The sequence below is a fragment of the Schistocerca piceifrons genome, unplaced genomic scaffold (genome assembly GCF_021461385.2).
Source record: "Schistocerca piceifrons isolate TAMUIC-IGC-003096 unplaced genomic scaffold, iqSchPice1.1 HiC_scaffold_1893, whole genome shotgun sequence".
In the NCBI taxonomy this organism is placed as follows: Eukaryota; Metazoa; Arthropoda; class Insecta; order Orthoptera; family Acrididae; genus Schistocerca; species Schistocerca piceifrons.
This window is the reverse complement of record NW_025727782.1, coordinates 23,811-48,746: the sequence shown is the minus strand read 5'-3', so window position 1 is coordinate 48,746 and position 24,936 is coordinate 23,811. Positions and strand designations below refer to the sequence as shown.

The following is a 24,936-nucleotide window of genomic DNA, read 5'->3' as shown; positions in this document are numbered from 1 at the left end:
TTATTTTACATTATGTAAATACCAATATATATTTATGAAACTTTGTGACTTTGTCTGAAAATGGATGAGCAGCATGTGTTTTAAAAGGTTTTAAAAAAGTTTAAGAAGTTTGGGCTTCAACTGTAATAGTTGCATATGTAATGTTCGGGTCATAATGACCCGACACAAATATGTTTAGTGTAACTCGTATTTATTTCTAAAATCTGGAAATGGCGAAAATTATTTTTGTTGTGTTGTGTGGGAATAGTGACTGCATCATTCCAACTTACTCTCAACAATCACCTAAAGCTCCATGCGTTCACAACAATGGGCTTGTTTGTTGCTTTCCCCAGGAAATAATAATTGGCAGTTCTCAATAATTGGAATGCTTTGTTTCTGCCCAGTTTGACTTGTGACACCATGGCGATGAGACCATTGAATGATCGTGAGTTGGAAGAAATAGTAAATGCCTCACCAGATGAAGGATCACTTTCTGAGTTTGAAGATCACATCAGCAATGCATCTGAAAGCGAGTGTTCCGATGACAGTTACGACAGTCCACAGCCCATACAAAATAGTGTAGAGACTTTTCTTTCTAAAAATGGGAATATAGAATGGCAGTTGCATCCACCAGCACAACATGGTCGCCTACCAGCTTCGAACATCATCAAGAGTACCCCAGGAGTTACCAGGTATGCAGTCAGCAGAATATCTGATGTAAAATGTTCATTTGAAGCAGTATTTCACACAGCGCTTCAAAATGAAATAATAGAGATGACAAATATTGAAGGGCAGCGAGTTTATGGTGAACAGTGGACAGATATTGATGGTTCTGTTTTCCATGCATACTTAGGACTCTTACTCCTAGCGGGTGTATATCGATCTCATGGGGAGTCTACAAAAAGTTTGTGGGATAAAGATACTGGGCGAAACATATTTCGAGCAACCATGTCTCATGAAACATTCTGTAAGATATCACGTGTCCTGCGATTTGACAAGAAATCTACTAGAGAGGAAAGACGACGTACTGACAAACTTGCCGCAATTCGTAGTATTTGGGAGAAGTGGGTAGAGGTCCTTCCTAAACTGTATAATCCAGGAGAAAATGTTACTGTTGACGAGCAGTTAGTAGCATTTAGAGGTCGCTGTCCATTCAAGCAGTATATCCCAAGTAAACCGGCAAAATATGGGATCAAAATATGGACCATGTGTGACAGCAAAACTTCATACGTACTGAAAGCCCAAATTTATACAGGAAAGGTGAGTGGAGCGGCACCAGAAAGAAATCAGGGAATGAGGGTGGTATCTGATCTCACTTCTGAGTTACGTGGTCAGAATATCACGTGTGACAACTTTTTTACGTCGTACAATTTGGGGCAGCTGCTTCTGAAAAGGAAATTGACTATGTTGGGAACTATACGGAAAAATAAGCCGGAGCTTCCACACAAAATGACCAACAAGGAGGTACACAGCTCTTCATTTTACTTCACAAATGACACTACTGTGGTTAATTATATTCCTAAGAGACACAAGAATGTTGTACTTATGAGCACTCTCCACCATGATGCGGAAATCAGTGACAGGGCTGATAAGAAGCCAAAAATGATTTTGGACTATAATTCAACCAAAGGTGCTGTAGACACGCTTGATCAGTTATTAGGTACATATACATGCAAACGAAAAAGTAATAGGTGGCCAATGATAGTTTTCTACAATATTCTTGATGTTTCTGCTTATAATGCATACGTTTTGTGGATTTCGGTTGACCCTAATTGGAATGCAAGCAAATTGACTAGAAGGAGAATATTCTTGGAGGAACTTGGAAAGTCACTGATAAAAGAACATATTGCATCAAGAACGCATTTCCCAAGAACAGAAGATTCTTTGAGAATGGTCACAAGCATCCAAAACCCGAATGATGTGGGTGGTGTGTCAGAATCGGTAACAACAAGAAAATCTACAAAACGTGCACGCTGTAAGTTCTGTCCATCAAGTAATGACAATAAAACAAACATGGTGTGTGGAAAATGTAGTAAACATATTTGCAAGAAACATGTAACCTACTTGTGTCCACAGTGCAAGCAGTAAGAAAAGAACTGTAGTATTTTATAAGATGATTGTATTGAAAATTCTGTTGTTTCAAATTTATGTGAATACTTGTGCCTAAACTACAATCAGTAAGAAGAGAGGATTCTAAAGTTGTAGTGCTTTCTATGTTGGAATGTAATAAAAAAACTGTAGTGTGTTCTGTACTGTAGTGTGCTCTAAGATGAATATCTGTAATGACAACTGTCTGTTGTTAGAAAATGTCAATACTTACGTCTAAACTGTCAACAATAAGAATAGAAGTATGGAAAAACTGTAGTGCTTTCTAAGTTGAATGCCTGTAATGGAAACTGTCTGTTGTTTCAAATTTATGTGCATATTTAAATGAAAAATATCCCTCAATAAAGTTGTATGCATTGTTATTATTATTATTATTACCATTATTATTATTATTATTATTATTATTATTATTACTAACAAGGTACTGGAATAGAACAACAATGTCGATAGCTAAAACTGTACCAAAATTTATGTTTCTAAAGCATTTTGATATGTCGGGTCATATTGACCCGAACAGTATATATGTCAAGTAAAAGTGAACAGAACAGCAGGGTTAATTCCGAAGCAACTTCTGTGTTTCATCGACAATAAGAAGGTCCAAGGGATACAGTACACCTAAAGTGAATCATCAGAATCAATAACTAGTGTCACAGGAATGGTTCAAAACATAGTCACTACGATGAGTCAGTCTGCTTGTACGTAAGTTGTCATTCTGTCTTTTGCATCTAATTCCGATGCATTTCCTGTGTTTCATCGTCAATAAGAAGGTCAGAGGGATACAGTTAACCTGAAGTGAAGAATTGGAATCTATAACTAGTGTCACAGGAATGGTTCTAAACATAGACAGTAAGAAGGGTCAGTCTTCTTGTACTTAAGTCGGCATTGGGATTTTTGTATTTAATTCCGATGGAATTTCTGTGTTTCATCGTCAATAAGAAGGTCAGAGGGATACAGTAAATCAGAAGTGAAGCATCGGAATCTATAACTAGTGTCACAGGAATGGTTCAAAACATAGAAAGTAGGAAGAGTCAGTCTTCTTGTACTTAAGTCAGCATTGTGCCATTTCTATTTAATTCCGATGCACTTTCTGTGTTTCATCGTCAATAACAAGGTCCAAGGGATACAGTAAACCTGAAATGAAGCATCGGTATCTATAACTAGTGTCACAGGAATGTTTCAAAATATAGACAGTAGGAAGAGTCAGTCTACATGTACTTAAGTCGGCATTGTGCCGTTTGTATTTAATTCCGATGCAATTTCTGTGTTTCTTCGTCAATAAGAAGGTCCAAGGGATACAGTAAACCTGAAGTGAAGCATCGGAATCTATAACTAATGTCACAGGAATCGTTCAAAACATAGACAGTGAAAAGAATCAGTCTTCTTGTACTTAAGTCGGCATTGAGCCTTTTCTATTTAATTCCGATGCAATATCTGTGTTTCATCGTCAATAAGAAGGTCAGAGGAATACAGTAAACCTGAAGTGAAGCATCGGAATCTATAACTAGTGATACAGGATAGGTTCCAAACATAGTCAGTAAGAAGAGTCTGTCTTCTTGTACTTAAGTCGGCATTGTGCCTTTTCTATTTAATTAAGATGAAATTTCTGTGTTTCTTCGTAAATAAGAATGTCCTAGGGATACAGTACACCTGAAGTGAATCATCGGAATCTATAACTAGTGTCACAGGAATAGGTCAAAACATAGTCAGTACGAAGAGTCAGTCTTCTTGTACTTAAGTCGGCATTGTGCGTTTTGTATTTAATTCCGATGCAATTTCTGTGTTTCATCGTCAATAAGAACGCCCAAGGGATACAGTAAACCTGAAGTGAAGCATCGGAATCTATAACTAGTGTCATAGGAATGGTTCAAAACATAGACAGTGGGAAGAGTCAGTCTAATTGTACTTAAGTCGGCATTCTGCCTCTTCTATTTAATTCCGATGCAATTTCTGTGTTTCATCGTCAATAAGAAGGTCAGAGGTATACAGTAAACCTGACGTGAAGCATCGCAATCTGTAACTAATGTCACAGGAATGGTTCAAAACATTGACAGTAAGAAGGGTCAGTCTTCTTGTACATAAGTCGGCATTGTGCCTTTTCAATTTAATTCCGATGCAATTTCTCTGTTTCATCGTCAATAAGAAGGTCAGAGGGTTACAGTAAATCTGAAGTGAAACATCGGAATCAATAACTAGTGTCACAGGAATGGTTCAAAGCATAGTCAGTAAGAAGAGTCAGTCTTCTTGTACTTAAGTCGGCATTGTGCCTTTTCTATTTAATTCCGATGCAATGTCTGTGTTTCATCGTCAATAAGAAGGTCAGAGGGATACAGTAAACCTGAAGTGAAGCATCGGAATCTGTAACTAGTGTCACAGGAATGGTTCCAAACATAGTCAGTAAGAAGAGTCAGTCTTCTTGTACTTAAGTCGGCATTGTGCCTTTTCTATTTAATTCCGATGCCATTTCTGTGTTTCATCGTCAATAAGAAGGTCCTAGGGATACAGTACACCTGAAGTGAATCGTCGGAATCTATAACTAGTGTCACAGGAATAGTTCAAAGCATAGTCAGTACGAAGAGTCAGTCTTCTTGTACTTAAGTCGACATTGTGCCTTTTGTATCTAATTCCGATGCAATTTCTGTGTTTCATCGTCAATAAGAAGGTCAGAGGGATACAGTAATCCTCAAGTGAATCATCGGAATCTGTAACTAATGTCACAGGAATGGTTCAAAACATTGGCAGTAAGAAGGGTCAGTCTTCTTGTACTTTAGTCGACATTGTGCCTTTTGTATTTAATTCCGATGCAATTTCTGTGTTTCGTCGTCAATAAGAAGGTCAGAGGGATACAGTAAACCTGAAGTGAAGCATCGAAATCTATAACTAGTGTCACATTAATGATTAAAAACAGTCAGTAAGAAGAGTCAGTCCTCTTGTACCTAAGTTGGCATTGTGCCTTTTGAATTTAATTCCGATGCAATTTCTGTGTTTCATCGTCAATAAGAAGGTCCAAGTGATACAGTAAATCTGAGGTGAAGCATTGGAATCTATAACTAGTGTCACAGGAATGGTTCAAAACATTGACAGTAGGAAGAGTCAGTCTTCTTGTACTTAAGTCGGCATTATGGATTTTCTATTTAATTCCGATGCAATTTCTGTGTTTCATCGTCAAAAAGAAGGTCAGAGGGACACAGTAAACCTGAAGTGAAGCATCGGAATCTATAACTAGTCACACAGGAATGGTTCAAAACATAGACAGTAGGAAGAGTCAATCTTCATGTACTTAAGTCGGCATTGTGCCTTTTGTATTTAACTCCGATGCACTATTTGTGTTTCATCGTCAATAAGAAGATCCAAGGGATACAGTAAACCTGAAATGAAGCATCAGAATCTGTAACAAGTGTCACAGGAATGGTTCAAAACATAGACAGTAGGAAGAGTCAGTCTTCTTGTACTTAAGTCGGCATTGTGCCTCTTGTATTTACTTCCGATGCAATTTCTGTGTTTCGTCGTCAATAAGAAGGTCCAAGGGATACAGTAAACCTGAAGTGAAGCATCGGAATCTATAACTAGTGTCACAGGAATGGTTCAAAACATAGACAGAAAGAAGAGTCATTCTTCTTGTACTTAAGTCGGCATTGTGCCTTTTGTATTTACTTCCGATGCAATTGCTGAGTTTCATCGTCAATAAGAAGGTCAGAGGGATACAGTAAACCTGAAGTGAAGTATCGGAATCTATAACTAGTGTCACAGGAATGGTTCAACACTTAGACAAAAAGAAGAGTCAGTCTTCTTGTACTTAAGTCGGCGTTGTGCCTTTTGTATTTAATTCCGATGCAATTTCTGAGTTTCATCGTCAATAAGAAGGTCAGAGGGATACAGTAAACCTGAAGTGAAGCATCGGAATCTATAACTAGTGTCACAGGAATGGTTCAACACATAGACAAAAGGAAGAGTCAGTCTTCTTGTACTTAAGTCGGCGTTGTGCCTTTTGTATTTAATTCCGATGCAATTTCTGTGTTTCATCGTCAATACGAAGGTCCAACGGATACAGTAAACCTGAAGTGTAGCATCGGAATCTATAACTAGTGTCACAACAGTGGTTCAAAACATAGTCAGTAAGAAGAGACAGAACTCTTGTACTTATGTTGGCATTGTGCCTATTGTATTTAATTCCGATGAAATTTCTGTGTTTCATCGTCAATAGGAGGGTCAGAGGGATACAGTGATCCTGAAGTGAAGCATCGGTATCTATAACTAGTGTCACAGGACTGGTTCAAAACAGTCAGTAAGAAGAGTCAGCCTTCTTGTACTTAAGTCAGCATTGTGCATTTAGTATTTAATTCCGATGCCATATCTGTGTTTCATTGTCAATAAAAAGGTCCAAGGGATACAGTAAACCTGAAGTGAAGCATCGGAATCTATAACTAGTGTCACAGGAATGGTTCAAAGCATAGACAGTAAGAAGAGTCAGTTTTCTTGTACTTAAGTCGGCATTGTGCCTTTTCAATTTAATTCCGCTGCAAATTCTGTGTTTCGTTGTCAATAAGAAGGTCAGAGGGATACAGTAAACCCGAAGTGAAGCATCGGAATCTATAACTACTGTCACAGGAATGGTTCAAAGCATAGACCGTAGGAAGAGTCAGTCTTCTTGTACTTAAGTCGGCATTGTGCCTTTTGTATTAAATTCCGATGCAATTTCTGTGTTTCATCGTCAGTACGAAGGTCCAACGGATACAGTAAACCTCAAGTGAAGCATCGGAATCTATAACTAGTGTCATAGGAATGGTTCAAAACATAGTCAGTAAGAAGAGACAGTCCTCTTGTACTTATGTTGGCATTGTGCCTTTTGTATTTAATTCCGATGCAATTTCTGTGTTTCATCGTCAATAAGAAGGTCCAAGGGATACAGTACACCTGAAGTGAATCATCGGAATCCATAAGTAGTGTCACAGGAATGGTCCAAAACATAGTCAGTACGAAGAGTCAGTCTTCTTGTACGTAAGTACGCATTGTGCCTTTTTGTATCTAATTCCGATGGAATTTCTGTGTTTCACCGTCAATAAGAAGGTCAGAGGGTACAGTAAACCTGAAGTGAAGCATCGGAATCTATAACTAGTGTCACAGGAATGGTTCAAAGCAGTCACTAAGAAGAGACAGGCTTCTTGTACTTAAGTCGGCATTGTGCCTTTTCTATTTAATTCCGATGCAATATCTGTGTTTCATCGTCAAATAGAAGGTCAGACGGATACAGTGAACCTGAAGTGATGCATCGGAATCTATAACTAGTCTCACAGGAATGGTTCAAAACATAGACAGTAGGAAGAGTCAGTCTTCTTGTACTTAAGTCGGCATTGTGCCTTTTGTATTTAACTCCGATGCACTATCTGTGTTTCATCGTCAATAAGAAGATCCATGTGATACAGTAAACCTGAAATGAAGCATCGGAATCTATAACAAGTGTCACAGGAATGGTTCAAAACATAGACAGTAGGAAGATTCATTCTACATGTACTGTAGTCGGCATCGTGCCTTTTGTATTTGTTTCTGACGCAATTTCTGTGTTTCATCGTCAATAAGAAGGTCCAAGGGATACAGTGAACCTGGAGTGCAGCGTCGGAATCTATAACTAATGTCACAGGAATCGTTCAAAACATAGACAGTAGGACGAGTCAGTCTTCTTGTACTTAAGTCGGCATTGTGCCTTTTGTATTTATTTCCGATGCAATTTCTGTGTTTCGTCGTCAATAAGATGGCCCAAGGGATACAGTAAACCTGAAGTGAAGCATCGGAGTCTATAACAAGTGTCACAGGAATGGTTCAAAACATAGACAAAATGAAGAGTCAGTCTTCTTGTACTTAATTCGGCATTGTGCCTTTTGTATTTAATTCCGATGCAATTTCTGAGTTTCATCATCAATAAGAAGGTCAGAGGGATACAGTAAACCTGACGTGAAGCATCGGAATCTATAACTAGTGTCACAGGAATGGTTCAAAGCATAGACAGTAAGAAAGGTCAGTCTTCTTGTACTTAAGTCGGCATTGTGCCTTTTGTATTTAATTCGGATGCAATTTCTGTGTTTCATCGTCAATAAGAAGGTCAGAGGGATACAGTAAACGAGAAGTGAAGCATCTGAATCTATAACTAGTGTCACAGGAATGGTTCAAAACATAGAAAGTAGGAAGAGTCAGACTTCTTGTACTTAAGTCAGCAATGTGCCTTTTCTATTTAATTCCGATGCACGTTCTGTGTTTCATCGTCAATAAGAAGGTCCTAGTGATAGAGTAAATCTGAAGTGAAGCATCGGAATCTATAACTAGTGTCACAGGAATGGTTCAAATCATAGTCAGTAAGAAGAGTCAGTCTTCTAGTACTTAAGGCGGCATTGTGCCGTTTGTATTTAATTTCGATGCAATTTCTGTGTTTCTTCGTCAATAAGAAGGTCCAAGGGATACAGTAAACCTGAAGTGAAGCATCGGAATCTATAACTAATGTCACAGGAATCGTTCAAAACATAGACAGTAAGAAGAATCAGTCTTCTTGTACTTAAGTCGGCATTGAGCCTTTTCTATTTAATTCCGATGCAATATCTGTGTTTCATCGTCAATAAGAAGGTCAGAGGGATACAGTGAATCTGAAGTGAAGCATCGGAATCAATATGTAGTGTCACAGGAATGGTTCAAAACATAGTCAGTAAGAAGAGTCTGTCTTCTTGTACTTAAGTCGGCATTGTGCCTTTTCTATTTAATTCCGATGAAATTTCTGTGTTTCATCGTAAATAAGAAGGTCCTAGGGATACAGTACACCTGAAGTGAATCATCGGAATCTATAACTAGTGTCACAGGAATATGTCAAAACATAGTCAGTACGAAGAGTCAGTCTTCCTGTACTTAAGTCGGCATTGTGCGTTTTGTATTTAATTCCGATGCAATTTCTGTGTTTCATCGTCAATAAGAACGCCCAAGGGATACAGTATACCTGAAGTGAAGCATCGGAATCTATAACTAGTGTTATACGAATGGTTCAAAACATAGACAGTGGGAAGAGTCAGTCTAATTGTACTTAAGTCGGCATTCTGCCTATTCTATTTAATTCCGATGCAATTTCTGTGTTTCATCGTCAATAAGAAGGTCCTAGGGATACAGTACACCTGAAGTGAATCGTCGGAATCTATAACTAGTGTCACAGGAATAGTTCAAAGCATAGTCAGTACGAAGAGTCAGTCTTCTTGTACTTAAGTCGGGCTTGTGCCTTTTGTATCTAATTCCGATGCAATTTCTGTGTTTCATCGTCAATAAGAAGGTCAGAGGGATACAGTAATCCTCAAGTGAATCATCGGAATCTGTAACTAATGTCACAGGATTGGTTCAAAACATTGGCAGTAAGAAGGGTCAGTCTTCTTGTACTTTAGTCGACATTGTGCCATTTGTGTTTAATTCCGATGCAATTTCTGTGTTTCGTCGTCAATAAGAAGGTCAGAGGGATACAGTAAACCTGAAGTGAAGCATCGAAATCTATAACTAGTGTCACATTAATGATTAAAAACAGTCAGTAAGAAGAGTCAGTCTTCTTGTACCTAAGTTGGCATTGTGCCTTTTGAATTTAATTCCGATGCAATTTCTGTGTTTCATCGTCAATAAGAAGGTCCAAGTGATACAGTAAATCTGAGGTGAAGCATCGGAATCTATAACTAGTGTCACAGGAATGGTTCAAAACATTGACAGTAGGAAGAGTCAGTCTTCTTGTACTTAAGTCGGCATTATGGATTTTCTATTTAATTCCGATGCAATTTCTGTGTTTCTTCGTCAAAAAGAAGGTCAGAGGGACACAGTAAACCTGAAGTGAAGCATCGGAATCTATAACTAGTCTCACAGGAATGGTTCAAAACATAGACAGTAGGAAGAGTCAATCTTCATGTACTTAAGTCGGCATTGTGCCTTTTGTATTTAACTCCGACGCACTATTTGTGTTTCATCGTCAATAAGAAGATCCAAGGGATACAGTAAACCTGAAATGAAGCATCAGAATCTGTAACAAGTGTCACAGGAATGGTTCAAAACATAGACAGTAGGAAGAGTCAGTCTTCTTGTACTTAAGTCGGCATTGTGCCTCTTGTATTTACTTCCGATACAATTTCTGTGTTTCGTCGTCAATAAGAAGGTCCAAGGGATACAGTAAACCTGAAGTGAAGCATCGGAATCTATAACTAGTGTCACAGGAATGGTTCAAAACATAGACAAAAGGAAGAGTCATTCTTCTTGTACTTAAGTCGGCATTGTGCCTTTGGTATTTACTTCCGATGCAATTTCTGAGTTTCATCGTCAATAAGAAGGTCAGAGGGATACAGTAAACCTGAAGTGAAGCATCGGAATCTATAACTAGTGTCACAGGAATGGTTCAAAACATTGCCTTTTCTATTTAATTCCGATGCAATATCTGTGTTTCATCGTCAACTAGAAGGACAGAGGGATACAGTATACCTGAAGTGAAGCATCGGAATCTATAACTAGTGTCACAGGAATGGTTCCAAACATAGTCAGTAAGAAGAGTCAGTCTTCTTGTACTTAAGTCGGCATTGTGCCTTTTCTATTTAATTCCGATGGAATTTCTGTGTTTCATCGTCAATAAGAAAGTCCAAGGGATACAGTACGCCTGAAGTGAATCATCGGAATCTATAACTAGTGTCACAGGAATGGTTCAAAACATAGTCAGTACGAAGAGCCAGTCTTCTTGTACTTAAGTCGACATTGTGCCTTTTGTATCTAATTCCGGTGCAATATCTGTGTTTCATCGTCAATAAGAAGGTCAGAGGGATACAGTAAACCTGAAGTGAAGCATCGGAATCTATAACTAGTGTCACAGGAATGATTCAAAGCATAGACGGTAAAAGGGGTCAGTCTTCTTGTACTTAAGTCGGCATTGTGCATTTTGTATTTAATTCCGATGCAATTTCTGTGTTTCGTCGTCAATAAGAAGGTCCAAGGGATACAGTAAACCAGAAGTAAAGCATCGGAATCTATAACTAGAGTCACAGGAATGGTTCAAAACATAGACAAAAAGAAGAATCAGTCTTCTTGTACTTAAATCGGCATTGTGCCTTTTGTGTTTAATTCCGATGCAATTTCTGAGTTTCATCGTCAATAAGAAGGTCAGAGGGATACAGCAAACCTGAAGTGAAGCATCGGAATCTCTAACTAGTGTCACATTAATGGTTCAAAACAGTCAGTGAGAAGAGTCAGTCTTCTTGTACTTAAGTCGGCATTGTGCCTTTTGTATTTAACTCCGATGCACTATCTGTGTTTCATCGTCAATAAGAAGATCCAAGGGATACAGTAAACCTGGAATGAAGCATCGGAATCTATAACAAGTGTCACAGGAATGGTTCAAAACATAGACAGTAGGAAGATTCATTCTACATGTACTTAAGTCGGCATCGTGCCTTTTGTATTTATTTCCGATGCAATTTCTGTGTTTCATCGTCAATAAGAAGGCCCAAGGGATACAGTAAACCTGAAGTGAAGCATCGGAATCTATAACTAATGTCACAGGAATCGTTCAAAGCATAGACAGTAGGAAGAGTCAGTCTTCTTTTACTTAAGTCGGCATTGTGCCTCTTGTATTTACTTCCGATGCAATTTCTGTGTTTCGTCGTCAATAAGAAGGTCCAAGGGATACAGTAAACCTGAAGTGAAGCATCGGAATCTATAACTAGTGTCACAGGAATGGTTCAAAACATAGACAAAAAGAAGAGTCATTCTTCTTGTACTTAAGTCGGCATTGTGCCTTTTGTATTTACTTCCGATGCAATTTCTGAGTTTCATCGTCAATAAGAAGGTCAGAGGGATACAGTAAACCTGAAGTGAAGCATCGGAATCTATAACTAGTGTCACAGGAATGGTTCAAAACATTGCCTTTTCTATTTAATTCCGATGCAATATCTGTGTTTCATCGTCAACTAGAAGGACAGAGGGATACAGTATACCTGAAGTTAAGCATCGGAATCTATAACTAGTGTCACAGGAATGGTTCCAAACATAGTCAGTAAGAAGAGTCAGTCTTCTTGTACTTAAGTCGGCATTGTGCCTTTTCTATTTAATTCCGATGCAATTTCTGTGTTTCATCGTCAATAAGAAAGTCCAAGGGATACAGTACACCTGAAGTGAATCATCGGAATCTATAACTAGTGTCACAGGAATGGTTCAAAACATAGTCAGTACGAAGAGCCAGTCTTCTTGTACTTAAGTCGGCATTGTGCCTTTTGTATCTAATTCCGATGCAATATCTGTGTTTCATCGTCAATAAGAAGGTCAGAGGGATACAGTAAACCTGAAGTGAAGCATCGGAATCTATAACTAGTGTCACAGGAATGGATCAAAACATAGACGGTAAGAGGGGTCAGTCTTCTTGTACTTAAGTCGGCATTGTGCATTTTGTATTTAATTCCGATGCAATTTCTGTGTTTCGTCGTCAATAAGAAGGTCCAAGGGATACAGTAAACCAGAAGTAAAGCATCGGAATCTATAACTAGAGTCACAGGAATGGCTCAAAACATAGACAAAAAGAAGAATCAGTCTTCTTGTACTTAAATCGGCATTGTGCCTTTTGTGTTTAATTCCGATGCAATTTATGAGTTTCATCGTCAATAAGAAGGTCAGAGGGATACAGCAAACCTGAAGTGAAGCATCGGAATCTCTAACTAGTGTCACAGGAATGGTTTAAAACAGTCAGTAAGAAGAGTCAGTCTTCTTGTGCTTAAGTCGGCATTGTGCCTTCTGTATTTAACTCCGATGCACTATCTGTGTTTCATCGTCAATAAGAAGATCCAAGGGTTACAGTAAACCTGAAATGAAGCATCGGAATCTATAACAAGTGTCACAGGAATGGTTCAAAACATAGACAGTAGGAAGATTCATTCTACATGTACTTAAGTCGGCATCGTGCCTTTTGTATTTATTTCCGATGCAATTTCTGTGTTTCATCGTCAATAAGAAGGTCCAAGGAATACAGTAAACCTGAAGTGAAGCATCGAAATCTATAACTAGTGTCACAGGAACGGTTCAACACATAGACAAAAAGAAGAGTCAGTCTTCTTGTACTTAAGTCGCCGTTGTGCCTTTTGTATTTAATTCCGATGCAATTTCTGAGTTTCATCGTCAATAAGAAGGTCAGAGGGATACAGTAAACCTGAAGTGAAACATCGGAATCTATAACTAGTGTCACAGGAATGGTTCAAAACAGTCAGTAAGAGGGTTCAGTCTTCTTGTACTTAACTCGGCATTGTGCCTTTTGTATTTAATTCCGATGCAATTTCTGTGTTTGATCGTCAATTAGAAGGTCCAAGGGATACAGTAAATCTGAGGTGAAGCATCGGAATCTATATCTAGTGTCACAGGAATGGTTCAAAGCATTGACAGTAAGTTGAGTCAGTCTTCTTGTACTTAAGTCGGCATTGTGCCTTTTGTATTTAATTCCGATGCAATTTCTGTGTTTCATCGTCAATTAGAAGGTCCAAGGGATACAGTAAACCTGAAGTGAAACATCGGAATCTATAACTAGTGTCACAGGAATGGTTCAAAACAGTCAGTAAGAAGGTTCAGTCTTCTTGTACTTAAGTCGGCATTGTGCCTTTTAAATTTTATTCCGATGCAATATCTGTGTTTCATCGTCAATAACAAGGTCTGAGGGATACAGTAAACCTGAAGTGAAGCATCGAAATCTATAACTAGTGTCACAGGAACGGTTCAACACATAGACAAAAAGAAGAGTCAGTCTTCTTGTACTTAAGTCGGCGTTGTGCCTTTTGTATTTAATTCCGATGCAATTTCTGTGTTTCATCGTCAATAAGAAGATGAAAGGGATACAGTAAACCTGAAATGAAGCATCGGAATCTATAACTAGTGTCACAGGTATGGTTCAAAACATAGACGGTAGGAAGATTCATTTTACATGTACTTAAGTCGGCATCGTGCCTTTTGTATTTATTTCCGATGCAATTTCTGTGTTTCATCGTCAATAAGAAGGTCAGAGTGATACAGTGTACCTGAAGTGAAGCATCGGTATCTATAACTAATGTCTTAGGACTGGTTCAAAACAGTCAGTAAGAAGAGTCAGCCTTCTTGTACTTAAGTCGGCATTGTGCCTTTTCTATTTAATTCCGATGAAATTTCTGTGTTTCATCGTAAATAAGAAGGTCCTAGGGATACAGTACACCTGAAGTGAATCATCGGAATCTATAACTAGTGTCACAGGAATATGTCAAAACATAGTCAGTACGAAGAGTCAGTCTTCCTGTACTTAAGTCGGCATTGTGCGTTTTGTATTTAATTCCGATGCAATTTCTGTGTTTCATCGTCAATAAGAACGCCCAAGGGATACAGTAAACCTGAAGTGAAGCATCGGAATCTATAACTAGTGTTATAGGAATGGTTCAAAACATAGACAGTGGGAAGAGTCAGTCTAATTGTACTTAAGTCGGCATTCTGCCTATTCTATTTAATTCCGATGCAATTTCTGTGTTTCATCGTCAATAAGAAGGTCCTAGGGATACAGTACACCTGAAGTGAATCGTCGGAATCTATAACTAGTGTCACAGGAATAGTTCAAAGCATAGTCAGTACGAAGAGTCAGTCTTCTTGTACTTAAGTCGGGCTTGTGCCTTTTGTATCTAATTCCGATGCAATTTCTGTGTTTCATCGTCAATAAGAAGGTCAGAGGGATACAGTAATCCTCAAGTGAATCATCGGAATCTGTAACTAATGTCACAGGATTGGTTCAAAACATTGGCAGTAAGAAGGGTCAGTCTTCTTGTACTTTAGTCGACATTGTGCCATTTGTGTTTAATTCCGATGCAATTTCTGTGTTTCGTCGTCAATAAGAAGGTCAGAGGGATACAGTAAACCTGAAGTGAAGCATCGAAATCTATAACTAGTGTCACATTAATGATTAAAAACAGTCAGTAAGAAGAGTCAGTCTTCTTGTACCTAAGTTGGCATTGCGCCTTTTGAATTTAATTCCGATGCAATTTCTGTGTTTCATCGTCAATAAGAAGGTCCAAGTGATACAGTAAATCTGAGGTGAAGCATCGGAATCTATAACTAGTGTCACAGGAATGGTTCAAAACATTGACAGTAGGAAGAGTCAGTCTTCTTGTACTTAAGTCGGCATTATGGATTTTCTATTTAATTCCGATGCAATTTCTGTGTTTCTTCGTCAAAAAGAAGGTCAGAGGGACACAGTAAACCTGAAGTGAAGCATCGGAATCTATAACTAGTCTCACAGGAATGGTTCAAAACATAGACAGTAGGAAGAGTCAATCTTCATGTACTTAAGTCGGCATTGTGCCTTTTGTATTTAACTCCGACGCACTATTTGTGTTTCATCGTCAATAAGAAGATCCAAGGGATACAGTAAACCTGAAATGAAGCATCAGAATCTGTAACAAGTGTCACAGGAATGGTTCAAAACATAGACAGTAGGAAGAGTCAGTCTTCTTGTACTTAAGTCGGCATTGTGCCTCTTGTATTTACTTCCGATACAATTTCTGTGTTTCGTCGTCAATAAGAAGGTCCAAGGGATACAGTAAACCTGAAGTGAAGCATCGGAATCTATAACTAGTGTCACAGGAATGGCTCAAAACATAGACAAAAGGAAGAGTCATTCTTCTTGTACTTAAGTCGGCATTGTGCCTTTGGTATTTACTTCCGATGCAATTTCTGAGTTTCATCGTCAATAAGAAGGTCAGAGGGATACAGTAAACCTGAAGTGAAGCATCGGAATCTATAACTAGTGTCACAGGAATGGTTCAAAACATTGCCTTTTCTATTTAATTCCGATGCAATATCTGTGTTTCATCGTCAACTAGAAGGACAGAGGGATACAGTATACCTGAAGTGAAGCATCGGAATCTATAACTAGTGTCACAGGAATGGTTCCAAACATAGTCAGTAAGAAGAGTCAGTCTTCTTGTACTTAAGTCGGCATTGTGCCTTTTCTATTTAATTCCGATGCAATTTCTGTGTTTCATCGTCAATAAGAAAGTCCAAGGGATACAGTACGCCTGAAGTGAATCATCGGAATCTATAACTAGTGTCACAGGAATGGTTCAAAACATAGTCAGTACGAAGAGCCAGTCTTCTTGTACTTAAGTCGACATTGTGCCTTTTGTATCTAATTCCGGTGCAATATCTGTGTTTCATCGTCAATAAGAAGGTCAGAGGGATACAGTAAACCTGAAGTGAAGCATCGGAATCTATAACTAGTGTCACAGGAATGATTCAAAGCATAGACGGTAAAAGGGGTCAGTCTTCTTGTACTTAAGTCGGCATTGTGCATTTTGTATTTAATTCCGATGCAATTTCTGTGTTTCGTCGTCAATAAGAAGGTCCAAGGGATACAGTAAACCAGAAGTAAAGCATCGGAATCTATAACTAGAGTCACAGGAATGGTTCAAAACATAGACAAAAAGAAGAATCAGTCTTCTTGTACTTAAATCGGCATTGTGCCTTTTGTGTTTAATTCCGATGCAATTTCTGAGTTTCATCGTCAATAAGAAGGTCAGAGGGATACAGCAAACCTGAAGTGAAGCATCGGAATCTCTAACTAGTGTCACATTAATGGTTCAAAACAGTCAGTGAGAAGAGTCAGTCTTCTTGTACTTAAGTCGGCATTGTGCCTTTTGTATTTAACTCCGATGCACTATCTGTGTTTCATCGTCAATAAGAAGATCCAAGGGATACAGTAAACCTGGAATGAAGCATCGGAATCTATAACAAGTGTCACAGGAATGGTTCAAAACATAGACAGTAGGAAGATTCATTCTACATGTACTTAAGTCGGCATCGTGCCTTTTGTATTTATTTCCGATGCAATTTCTGTGTTTCATCGTCAATAAGAAGGCCCAAGGGATACAGTAAACCTGAAGTGAAGCATCGGAATCTATAACTAATGTCACAGGAATCGTTCAAAGCATAGACAGTAGGAAGAGTCAGTCTTCTTTTACTTAAGTCGGCATTGTGCCTCTTGTATTTACTTCCGATGCAATTTCTGTGTTTCGTCGTCAATAAGAAGGTCCAAGGGATACAGTAAACCTGAAGTGAAGCATCGGAATCTATAACTAGTGTCACAGGAATGGTTCAAAACATAGACAAAAAGAAGAGTCATTCTTCTTGTACTTAAGTCGGCATTGTGCCTTTTGTATTTACTTCCGATGCAATTTCTGAGTTTCATCGTCAATAAGAAGGTCAGAGGGATACAGTAAACCTGAAGTGAAGCATCGGAATCTATAACTAGTGTCACAGGAATGGTTCAAAACATTGCCTTTTCTATTTAATTCCGATGCAATATCTGTGTTTCATCGTCAACTAGAAGGACAGAGGGATACAGTATACCTGAAGTTAAGCATCGGAATCTATAACTAGTGTCACAGGAATGGTTCCAAACATAGTCAGTAAGAAGAGTCAGTCTTCTTGTACTTAAGTCGGCATTGTGCCTTTTCTATTTAATTCCGATGCAATTTCTGTGTTTCATCGTCAATAAGAAAGTCCAAGGGATACAGTACACCTGAAGTGAATCATCGGAATCTATAACTAGTGTCACAGGAATGGTTCAAAACATAGTCAGTACGAAGAGCCAGTCTTCTTGTACTTAAGTCGGCATTGTGCCTTTTGTATCTAATTCCGATGCAATATCTGTGTTTCATCGTCAATAAGAAGGTCAGAGGGATACAGTAAACCTGAAGTGAAGCATCGGAATCTATAACTAGTGTCACAGGAATGGATCAAAACATAGACGGTAAGAGGGGTCAGTCTTCTTGTACTTAAGTCGGCATTGTGCATTTTGTATTTAATTCCGATGCAATTTCTGTGTTTCGTCGTCAATAAGAAGGTCCAAGGGATACAGTAAACCAGAAGTAAAGCATCGGAATCTATAACTAGAGTCACAGGAATGGCTCAAAACATAGACAAAAAGAAGAATCAGTCTTCTTGTACTTAAATCGGCATTGTGCCTTTTGTGTTTAATTCCGATGCAATTTATGAGTTTCATCGTAAATAAGAAGGTCAGAGGGATACAGCAAACCTGAAGTGAAGCATCGGAATCTCTAACTAGTGTCACAGGAATGGTTTAAAACAGTCAGTAAGAAGAGTCAGTCTTCTTGTGCTTAAGTCGGCATTGTGCCTTCTGTATTTAACTCCGATGCACTATCTGTGTTTCATCGTCAATAAGAAGATCCAAGGGTTACAGTAAACCTGAAATGAAGCATCGGAATCTATAACAAGTGTCACAGGAATGGTTCAAAACATAGACAGTAGGAAGATTCATTCTACATGTACTTAAGTCGGCATCGTGCCTTTTGTATTTGTTTCCGATGCAATTTCTGTGTTTCATCGTCAATAAGAAGGTCCAAGGAATACAGTAAACCTGAAGTGAAGCATCGAAATCTATAACTAGTGTCACAGGAACGGTTCAACACATAGACAAAAAGAAGAGTCAGTCTTCTTGTACTTAAGTCGGCGTTGTGCCTTTTGTATTTAATTCCGATGCAATTTCTGAGTTTCATCGTCAATAAGAAGGTCAGAGGGATACAGTAAACCTGAAGTGAAACATCGGAATCTATAACTAGTGTCACAGGAATGGTTCAAAACAGTCAGTAAGAGGGTTCAGTCTTCTTGTACTTAACTCGGCATTGTGCCTTTTGTATTTAATTCCGATGCAATTTCTGTGTTTGATCGTCAATTAGAAGGTCCAAGGGATACAGTAAATCTGAGGTGAAGCATCGGAATCTATATCTAGTGTCACAGGAATGGTTCAAAGCATTGACAGTAAGTTGAGTCAGTCTTCTTGTACTTAAGTCGGCATTGTGCCTTTTGTATTTAATTCCGATGCAATTTCTGTGTTTCATCGTCAATTAGAAGGTCCAAGGGATACAGTAAACCTGAAGTGAAACATCGGAATCTATAACTAGTGTCACAGGAATGGTTCAAAACAGTCAGTAAGAAGGTTCAGTCTTCTTGTACTTAAGTCGGCATTGTGCCTTTTAAATTTTATTCCGATGCAATATCTGTGTTTCATCGTCAATAACAAGGTCTGAGGGATACAGTAAACCTGAAGTGAAGCATCGAAATCTATAACTAGTGTCACAGGAACGGTTCAACACATAGACATAAAGAAGAGTCAGTCTTCTTGTACTTAAGTCGGCGTTGTGCCTTTTGTATTTAATTCCGATGCAATTTCTGTGTTTCATCGTCAATAAGAAGATGAAAGGGATACAGTAAACCTGAAATGAAGCATCGGAATCTATAACTAGTGTCACAGGTATGGTTCAAAACATAGACGGTAGGAAGATTCATTTTACATGTACTTAAGTCGGCATCGTGCCTTTTGTATTTATTTCCGATGCAATTTCTGTGTTTCATCGTCAATAAGAAGGTCAGAGGGATACAGTGTACCTGAAGTGAAGCATCGGTATCTATAACTAATGTCTTAGGACTGGTTCAAAACAGTCAGTAAGAAGAGTCAGCCTTCTTGTACTTAAGTCGGCATTGTGCCTTTTCTATTTAATTCCGATGCAAATTCTGTGTTTCGTCATCAATAAGAAGGTCAGAGGGATACAGTAAACCCGAAAGAAGCATCGGAATCTATAATTAGTGTCACAGGAATGGTTCAAAACATAGACCGTAGGAAGAGTCAGTCTTCTTGTACTTAAGTCGGCATTGTGCCTTTTCTATTTAATGCCGATGCAATTTCTGTGTTTCATCGTAAAAATAACGTCAGAGGGATACAGTAAATCTGAAGTTAAGCATCGGAATCTATACCTAGTGTCAGAGGAATGGTTCAAAACATAGACAGTAGGAAGAGTCAGTCTTCTTGTACTTAAGTCGGCATTGTGCCTTTTCTATTTAATTCCGATGCAATTTCTGTCTTTCATCGTCAATAAGAAGGTCCAAGGGATACAGTAAACCTGAAGTGAAGCATCGGAATCTATAACTAGTGTCACAGGAATGGTTCAAATCATAGACAGTAGGAAGAGTCAGTCTTCTTGTACTTAAGTCGGCATTGTGCCTTTTCTATTTAATTCCGATGCAAATTCTGTGTTTCGTCATCAATAAGAAGGTCAGAGGGATACAGTGACCCTGAAGTGAAGCATCGGAATCTGTAACTAGCTTCACAGGAATGGTTCAAATCATAGACAGTAGGAAGAGTCAGTCTTCTTGTACTTAAGTCGGCTTTGTGCCTTTTCTATTCAATTCCGATGCAATTTCTGTGTATCATCGTCAATAAGAAAGTCCAAGGGATACAGTACACCTGAAGTGAATCATATGAATCTATATCTAGTGTCACAGGAATAGTTCAAAACATAGTCAGTACGAAGAGTCAGTCTTCTTGTACTTAAGTCGGCATTGTGGATTTTGTGTCTAATTCCGATGCAATTTCTGTGTTTCATCGTCAATAAGAAGGTCAGAGGGATACAGTAAACCTGAAGTGAGGCATCGGAATATATAACTAATGTCACAGGAATGATTCAAAACAGTGACAGTAAGAAGGGTCAGTATTCTTGTCCTTTAGTCGACATTGTGCCTTTTGTATTTAATTCCGATGCAATTTCTGTGTTTCGTCGTCAATAAGAAGGTCAGAGGGATACAGTAAACCTGAAGTGAAGCGCGGAATCTATAACTAGTGTCACAGGAATGGTTCAAAACAGTCAGTAAGAAGAGTCAGTCTTCTTGTACCTAAGTCGGCATTGTGCCTTTTGTATTTAATTCCGATGCAATTTCTGTGTTTAATCGTCATTAAGAATGTCCAAGGGATACAGTAAACCTGAAATGAAGCATCGGAATTTATAACTAGTGTCACTGGAATGGTTCAAACATAGTCAGCAAGAAGAGTCAGTATTCTTGACCTTAAGTCGGCATTGCGCCATTTCTATTTAATTACGATGCAATATCTGTGTTTCATCGTCAATAAGAAACTCAGAGGGATACAGTAAACCTGAAGTGAAGCATCGGAATCTATAACTAGTGTCACAGGAATGGTTCAAAACATAGACAGTAGGAAGAGTCAGTCTTCTTGTACTTAAGTTGGCATTGTGCCTTTTCTATTTCATTCGGATGCAATTTCTGTGTTTCATCGTCAATAAGAAGGTCAGAGGGATACAGTAAACCTTAAGTGAAGCATCGGAAACTGTAACTAGCGTCACAGGAATGGTTCAAAACATAGACAGTAAGAAGAGACAGTCTTCTAGTACTTAAGTCGGCATTGTGCCTTTTCTATTTAATTCCGATGCAATATCTGTGTTTCATCGTCAAGAAGAATTTCCAAGGGATACAGTAAACCTGAAATGAAGCATCGGAATCTATAACTAGTGTCAGAGGAATGGTTCCAAACGTAGTCAGTAAGAAGAGTCAGTCCTCATGTACTTAAGTCGGCATTGTGCCTTTTCTATTTAATTCCGATGCAATTTGTGTGTTTCATCGTCAATAAGAAGGTCAGAGGGATACAGTAAACCTGAAGTGAAGCATCGGAATCTATAACTAGTGTCACTGGAATGGTTCAAACATAGTCAGTAAGAAGAGTCAGTCTTCTTGTACTTCAGTCGGCATTGTTCCTTTTCAATTTAATTGCGATGCAATTTCTGTGTTTCATCGTCAATAAGATGGTCAGAGGGATACAGTAAACCTTAAGTGAAGCATCGGAATCTATAACTAGTATCACAGGAATGGTTCCAAACATAGTCTGCAAGAAGAGTCAGTCTACATGTACTTAAGCCGGCATTGTGCCTTTTCTATTTAATTCCGATGCAGTTTCTGTGTTTCATCGTCAATAAGAAGGTCCAAGGGATACAGTAAACCTGACGTGAATCATCGGAATCTATAACTAGTGTCACAGGAATGGTTCAAAACATAGTCAGTACGAAGAGTCAGTCTTCTTGTGCTTAAGTCGGCATTGTGCCTTTTGTATTTAATTACGATGCAGTTTCTGTGTTTTATCGTCAATGAGAAGATCCAAGGGATACAGTAAACCTGAAGTGCAGCATCGGAATCTGTAACTAGTGTCACAGGAATGGTGAAAAACATAGACAGTAAGAAGAGTCAGTGTTCTTGTACTGAGGTCGGCATATTGCATTTTGTATTTAATTCCGGTACAATTTCTGTGTTTCATAGTCAATAAGAAGGTCCAAGGGGTACAGTAAACCTAGAGTGAGGCATCGGAATCTATAACTAGTGTCACAGGAATGGTTCAAAACATAGACAGTTAAAAGAGTCAGTCTTCTTGTACTTAAGTCGGCATTGTGCCCTTATCAATTAAATTCCGATACAATTACTGTTTTTCATCGTCAATAAGAAGGTCAGAGGGATACAGTATACCTGAAGTGAAGCATCGGAATCTCTAACTTGTGTCACAGGAATGGTTCAAAACATAGTCTGTAAGATGAGTCAGTCTTCTTGTACTTACGTCGGCATTGTGCCTTTTGTATTTAATTCCGAAGCAATATCTGTGTTTCATCGTCACTAAAAAGGTCCAAGGGATACAGTAAACTTGATGTGAAGCATCGGAATCGGTAACTAGCGTCACAGGAATGGTTCAAAACATAGACAGTAAGAAGAGTCAGTCTTCTTGTACTTAAGTCGGCATTGTGCCTTTTCTATTTGATTCCGATGCAATTACTTTGTTTCATCGTCAGTAAGAAGGTCAGAGGGATACAGTAAACCTGAAGTGAAGCATCGGAATCTATAACTAGTGTCACAGTAATGGTTCAAAGCATAGACAGTAAGAAAGGTCAGTCTTCTTGTACTTAAGTCGGCATTGTGCCTTTTGTATTTAATTCCGATGCAAATTCTGTGTTTCATCGTCAATAAGAAGGACAGAGTGATGCAGTAAACCTGAAGTGGAGCATCGGAATCAATAACTAGTGTCAAAGGAATGGTTCAAAACATAGACAGTAGGAAGCGTCAGTCTTCTTGTACTTATGTCGGCATCGTGCATTTTCTATTTAATTCCGATGCAATTTCTGTGTTTCATCGTCAATAAGAAAGTCAGAGGGACAAAGTAAACCTGAAGTGAAGCATCGGAATCTGTAGCTAGAGTCACAGGAATGTTTCAAAACATAATCAGTAAGAAGAGTCAGTCTTCTTGTACTTAAGTCGGTATTGTGCCTTTTCTATTTAATTCCGATGCAATTTCTGTATTTCATCGTTAATAAGAATTCCAAGGGATACAGTAAACCTGAAGTGAAGCATCGGAATCTATATCTAGTTTCACAGGAATGGTTGAAAGCAGAGACAGTAAGGAGAGTCAGTCATCTTGTACTTAAGTCGACATTGTGCCATTTGAATTTAATTCCGATGCAATTTCTGTGTTTCATCGTCAATAAGAAGGACAGTGGGATACAGTAAACCTGAAGTGAAGCATCGGAATCTATAACTAGTGTCACAGGAATGGTTCAAAACAGTCAGTATGAAGAGTCAGTCTTCTTTTACTTAAGTCGGCATTGTGCCTTTTGTATTGCATTCCGATGCAATTTCTGTGTTTCATCGTCAATAAGAAGATCAGAGGGATACAGTAAAACTGAAGTGTAGCATCAAAATCAGTAACTAGTATCACAGGAATGGTTCAAACTTAGACAGTTGGATGAGTCAGTCTTCTTGTACTTAAGTCGGCATTGTGCCTTTTGTATTTAATTCCGATGAAATTTCTGTGTTTCATCGTCAATAAGAAGGTCCAAGGAGTACAGTAAACCTGAAGTGAAGCATCGGAATCTATAACTAGTGTCACAGGAATGGTTCAAAGCATAGAGAGTAAGAAAGGTCAGTCTTCTTGTACTTATGTCGGCATTGAGCCTTTTGTATTTCGTTCCGATGCAATTTCTGTGTTTCATCGTCAACAAGAAGGTCCAAGGGATACAGTAAACCTGAAATGAAGCATCGGAATCTATAACTAGTGTCACAGGAATGTTTCAAAGTATAGACAGTAGGAAGAGTCAGTCTAAATGTACTTAAGTCGGCATTGTGCCTTTTGTATTTAATTCCGATGCAATTTCTGTGTTTCATCGTCACTACGAAGGTCAGAGGGATACAGTAAACCTGAAGTGAAGCATCGGAATCTATAACTAGTGTCACAGGAATGGTTCAAAACATAGAAAGTAGGAAGAGTCAGTCTTCTTGTACTTAAGTCAGCATTGTGCCTTTTCAATTTAGTTCCGATGCACTTTCTGTGTTTCATCGTCAATAACAAGGTCCAAGGGATACAGTAAACCTGAAGTGAAGCATCCGAATCTCTAACTAGTATCACAGGAACGGTTCAAAACATAGTCAGTAAGAAGAGTCAGTCTTCTTGTACTTAAGTCGGCATTGTGCCTTTTGTATTTAATTCCGATACAATTTCTGTGTTTCATAGTCAATAAGAAGGTACAAGGGATACAGTAAACATAGAGTGAAGCTTCGGAATCTATAACTAGTGTCACAGGAATGGTTCAAAACATAGACACTAAGAAGAGTCAGTCTTCTTGTACTTAAGTCGGCATTGTGCCCTTTCAATTAAATTCCGATGCAATTACTGTGTTTCGTCGTCAATAAGAAGGTCAGAGGGATACAGTAAACCTGAAGTGATGCATCGGAATCTCTAACTAGTGTCACAGGAATGGTTCAAAACATAGTCAGTAAGAAGAGTCAGTCTTCTTGTTCTTACGTCGGCATTGTGCCTTTTGTATTTAATTCCGAAGCAATATCTGTGTTTTATCGTCAATAAGAAGGTCCACGGAATACAGTAAACCTGAAGTGAAGCATCCGAATCTATAACTAATGTCTTAGGACTGGTTCAAAACAGTCAGTAAGAAGAGTCAGCCTTCTTGTACTTAAGTCGGC

At 38.5% G+C, this 24,936-nt stretch overlaps 1 protein-coding gene across 1 annotated transcript; it reads left to right on the top strand.

Moving 5' to 3' along the window:
• Positions 1-399: 399 nt before the first annotated feature.
• Positions 400-2,614, top strand: LOC124741232 (the record flags this gene model as incomplete). The annotated part of the gene is made up of 3 exons (XM_047248724.1): positions 400-1,043; positions 1,197-2,063; positions 2,507-2,614. Coding segments are annotated over exons 1-3 (1,619 nt in total), but the record flags the coding sequence as incomplete, so codon positions are not given.
• Between the last annotated feature and the right edge of the window lie 22,322 nt (positions 2,615-24,936).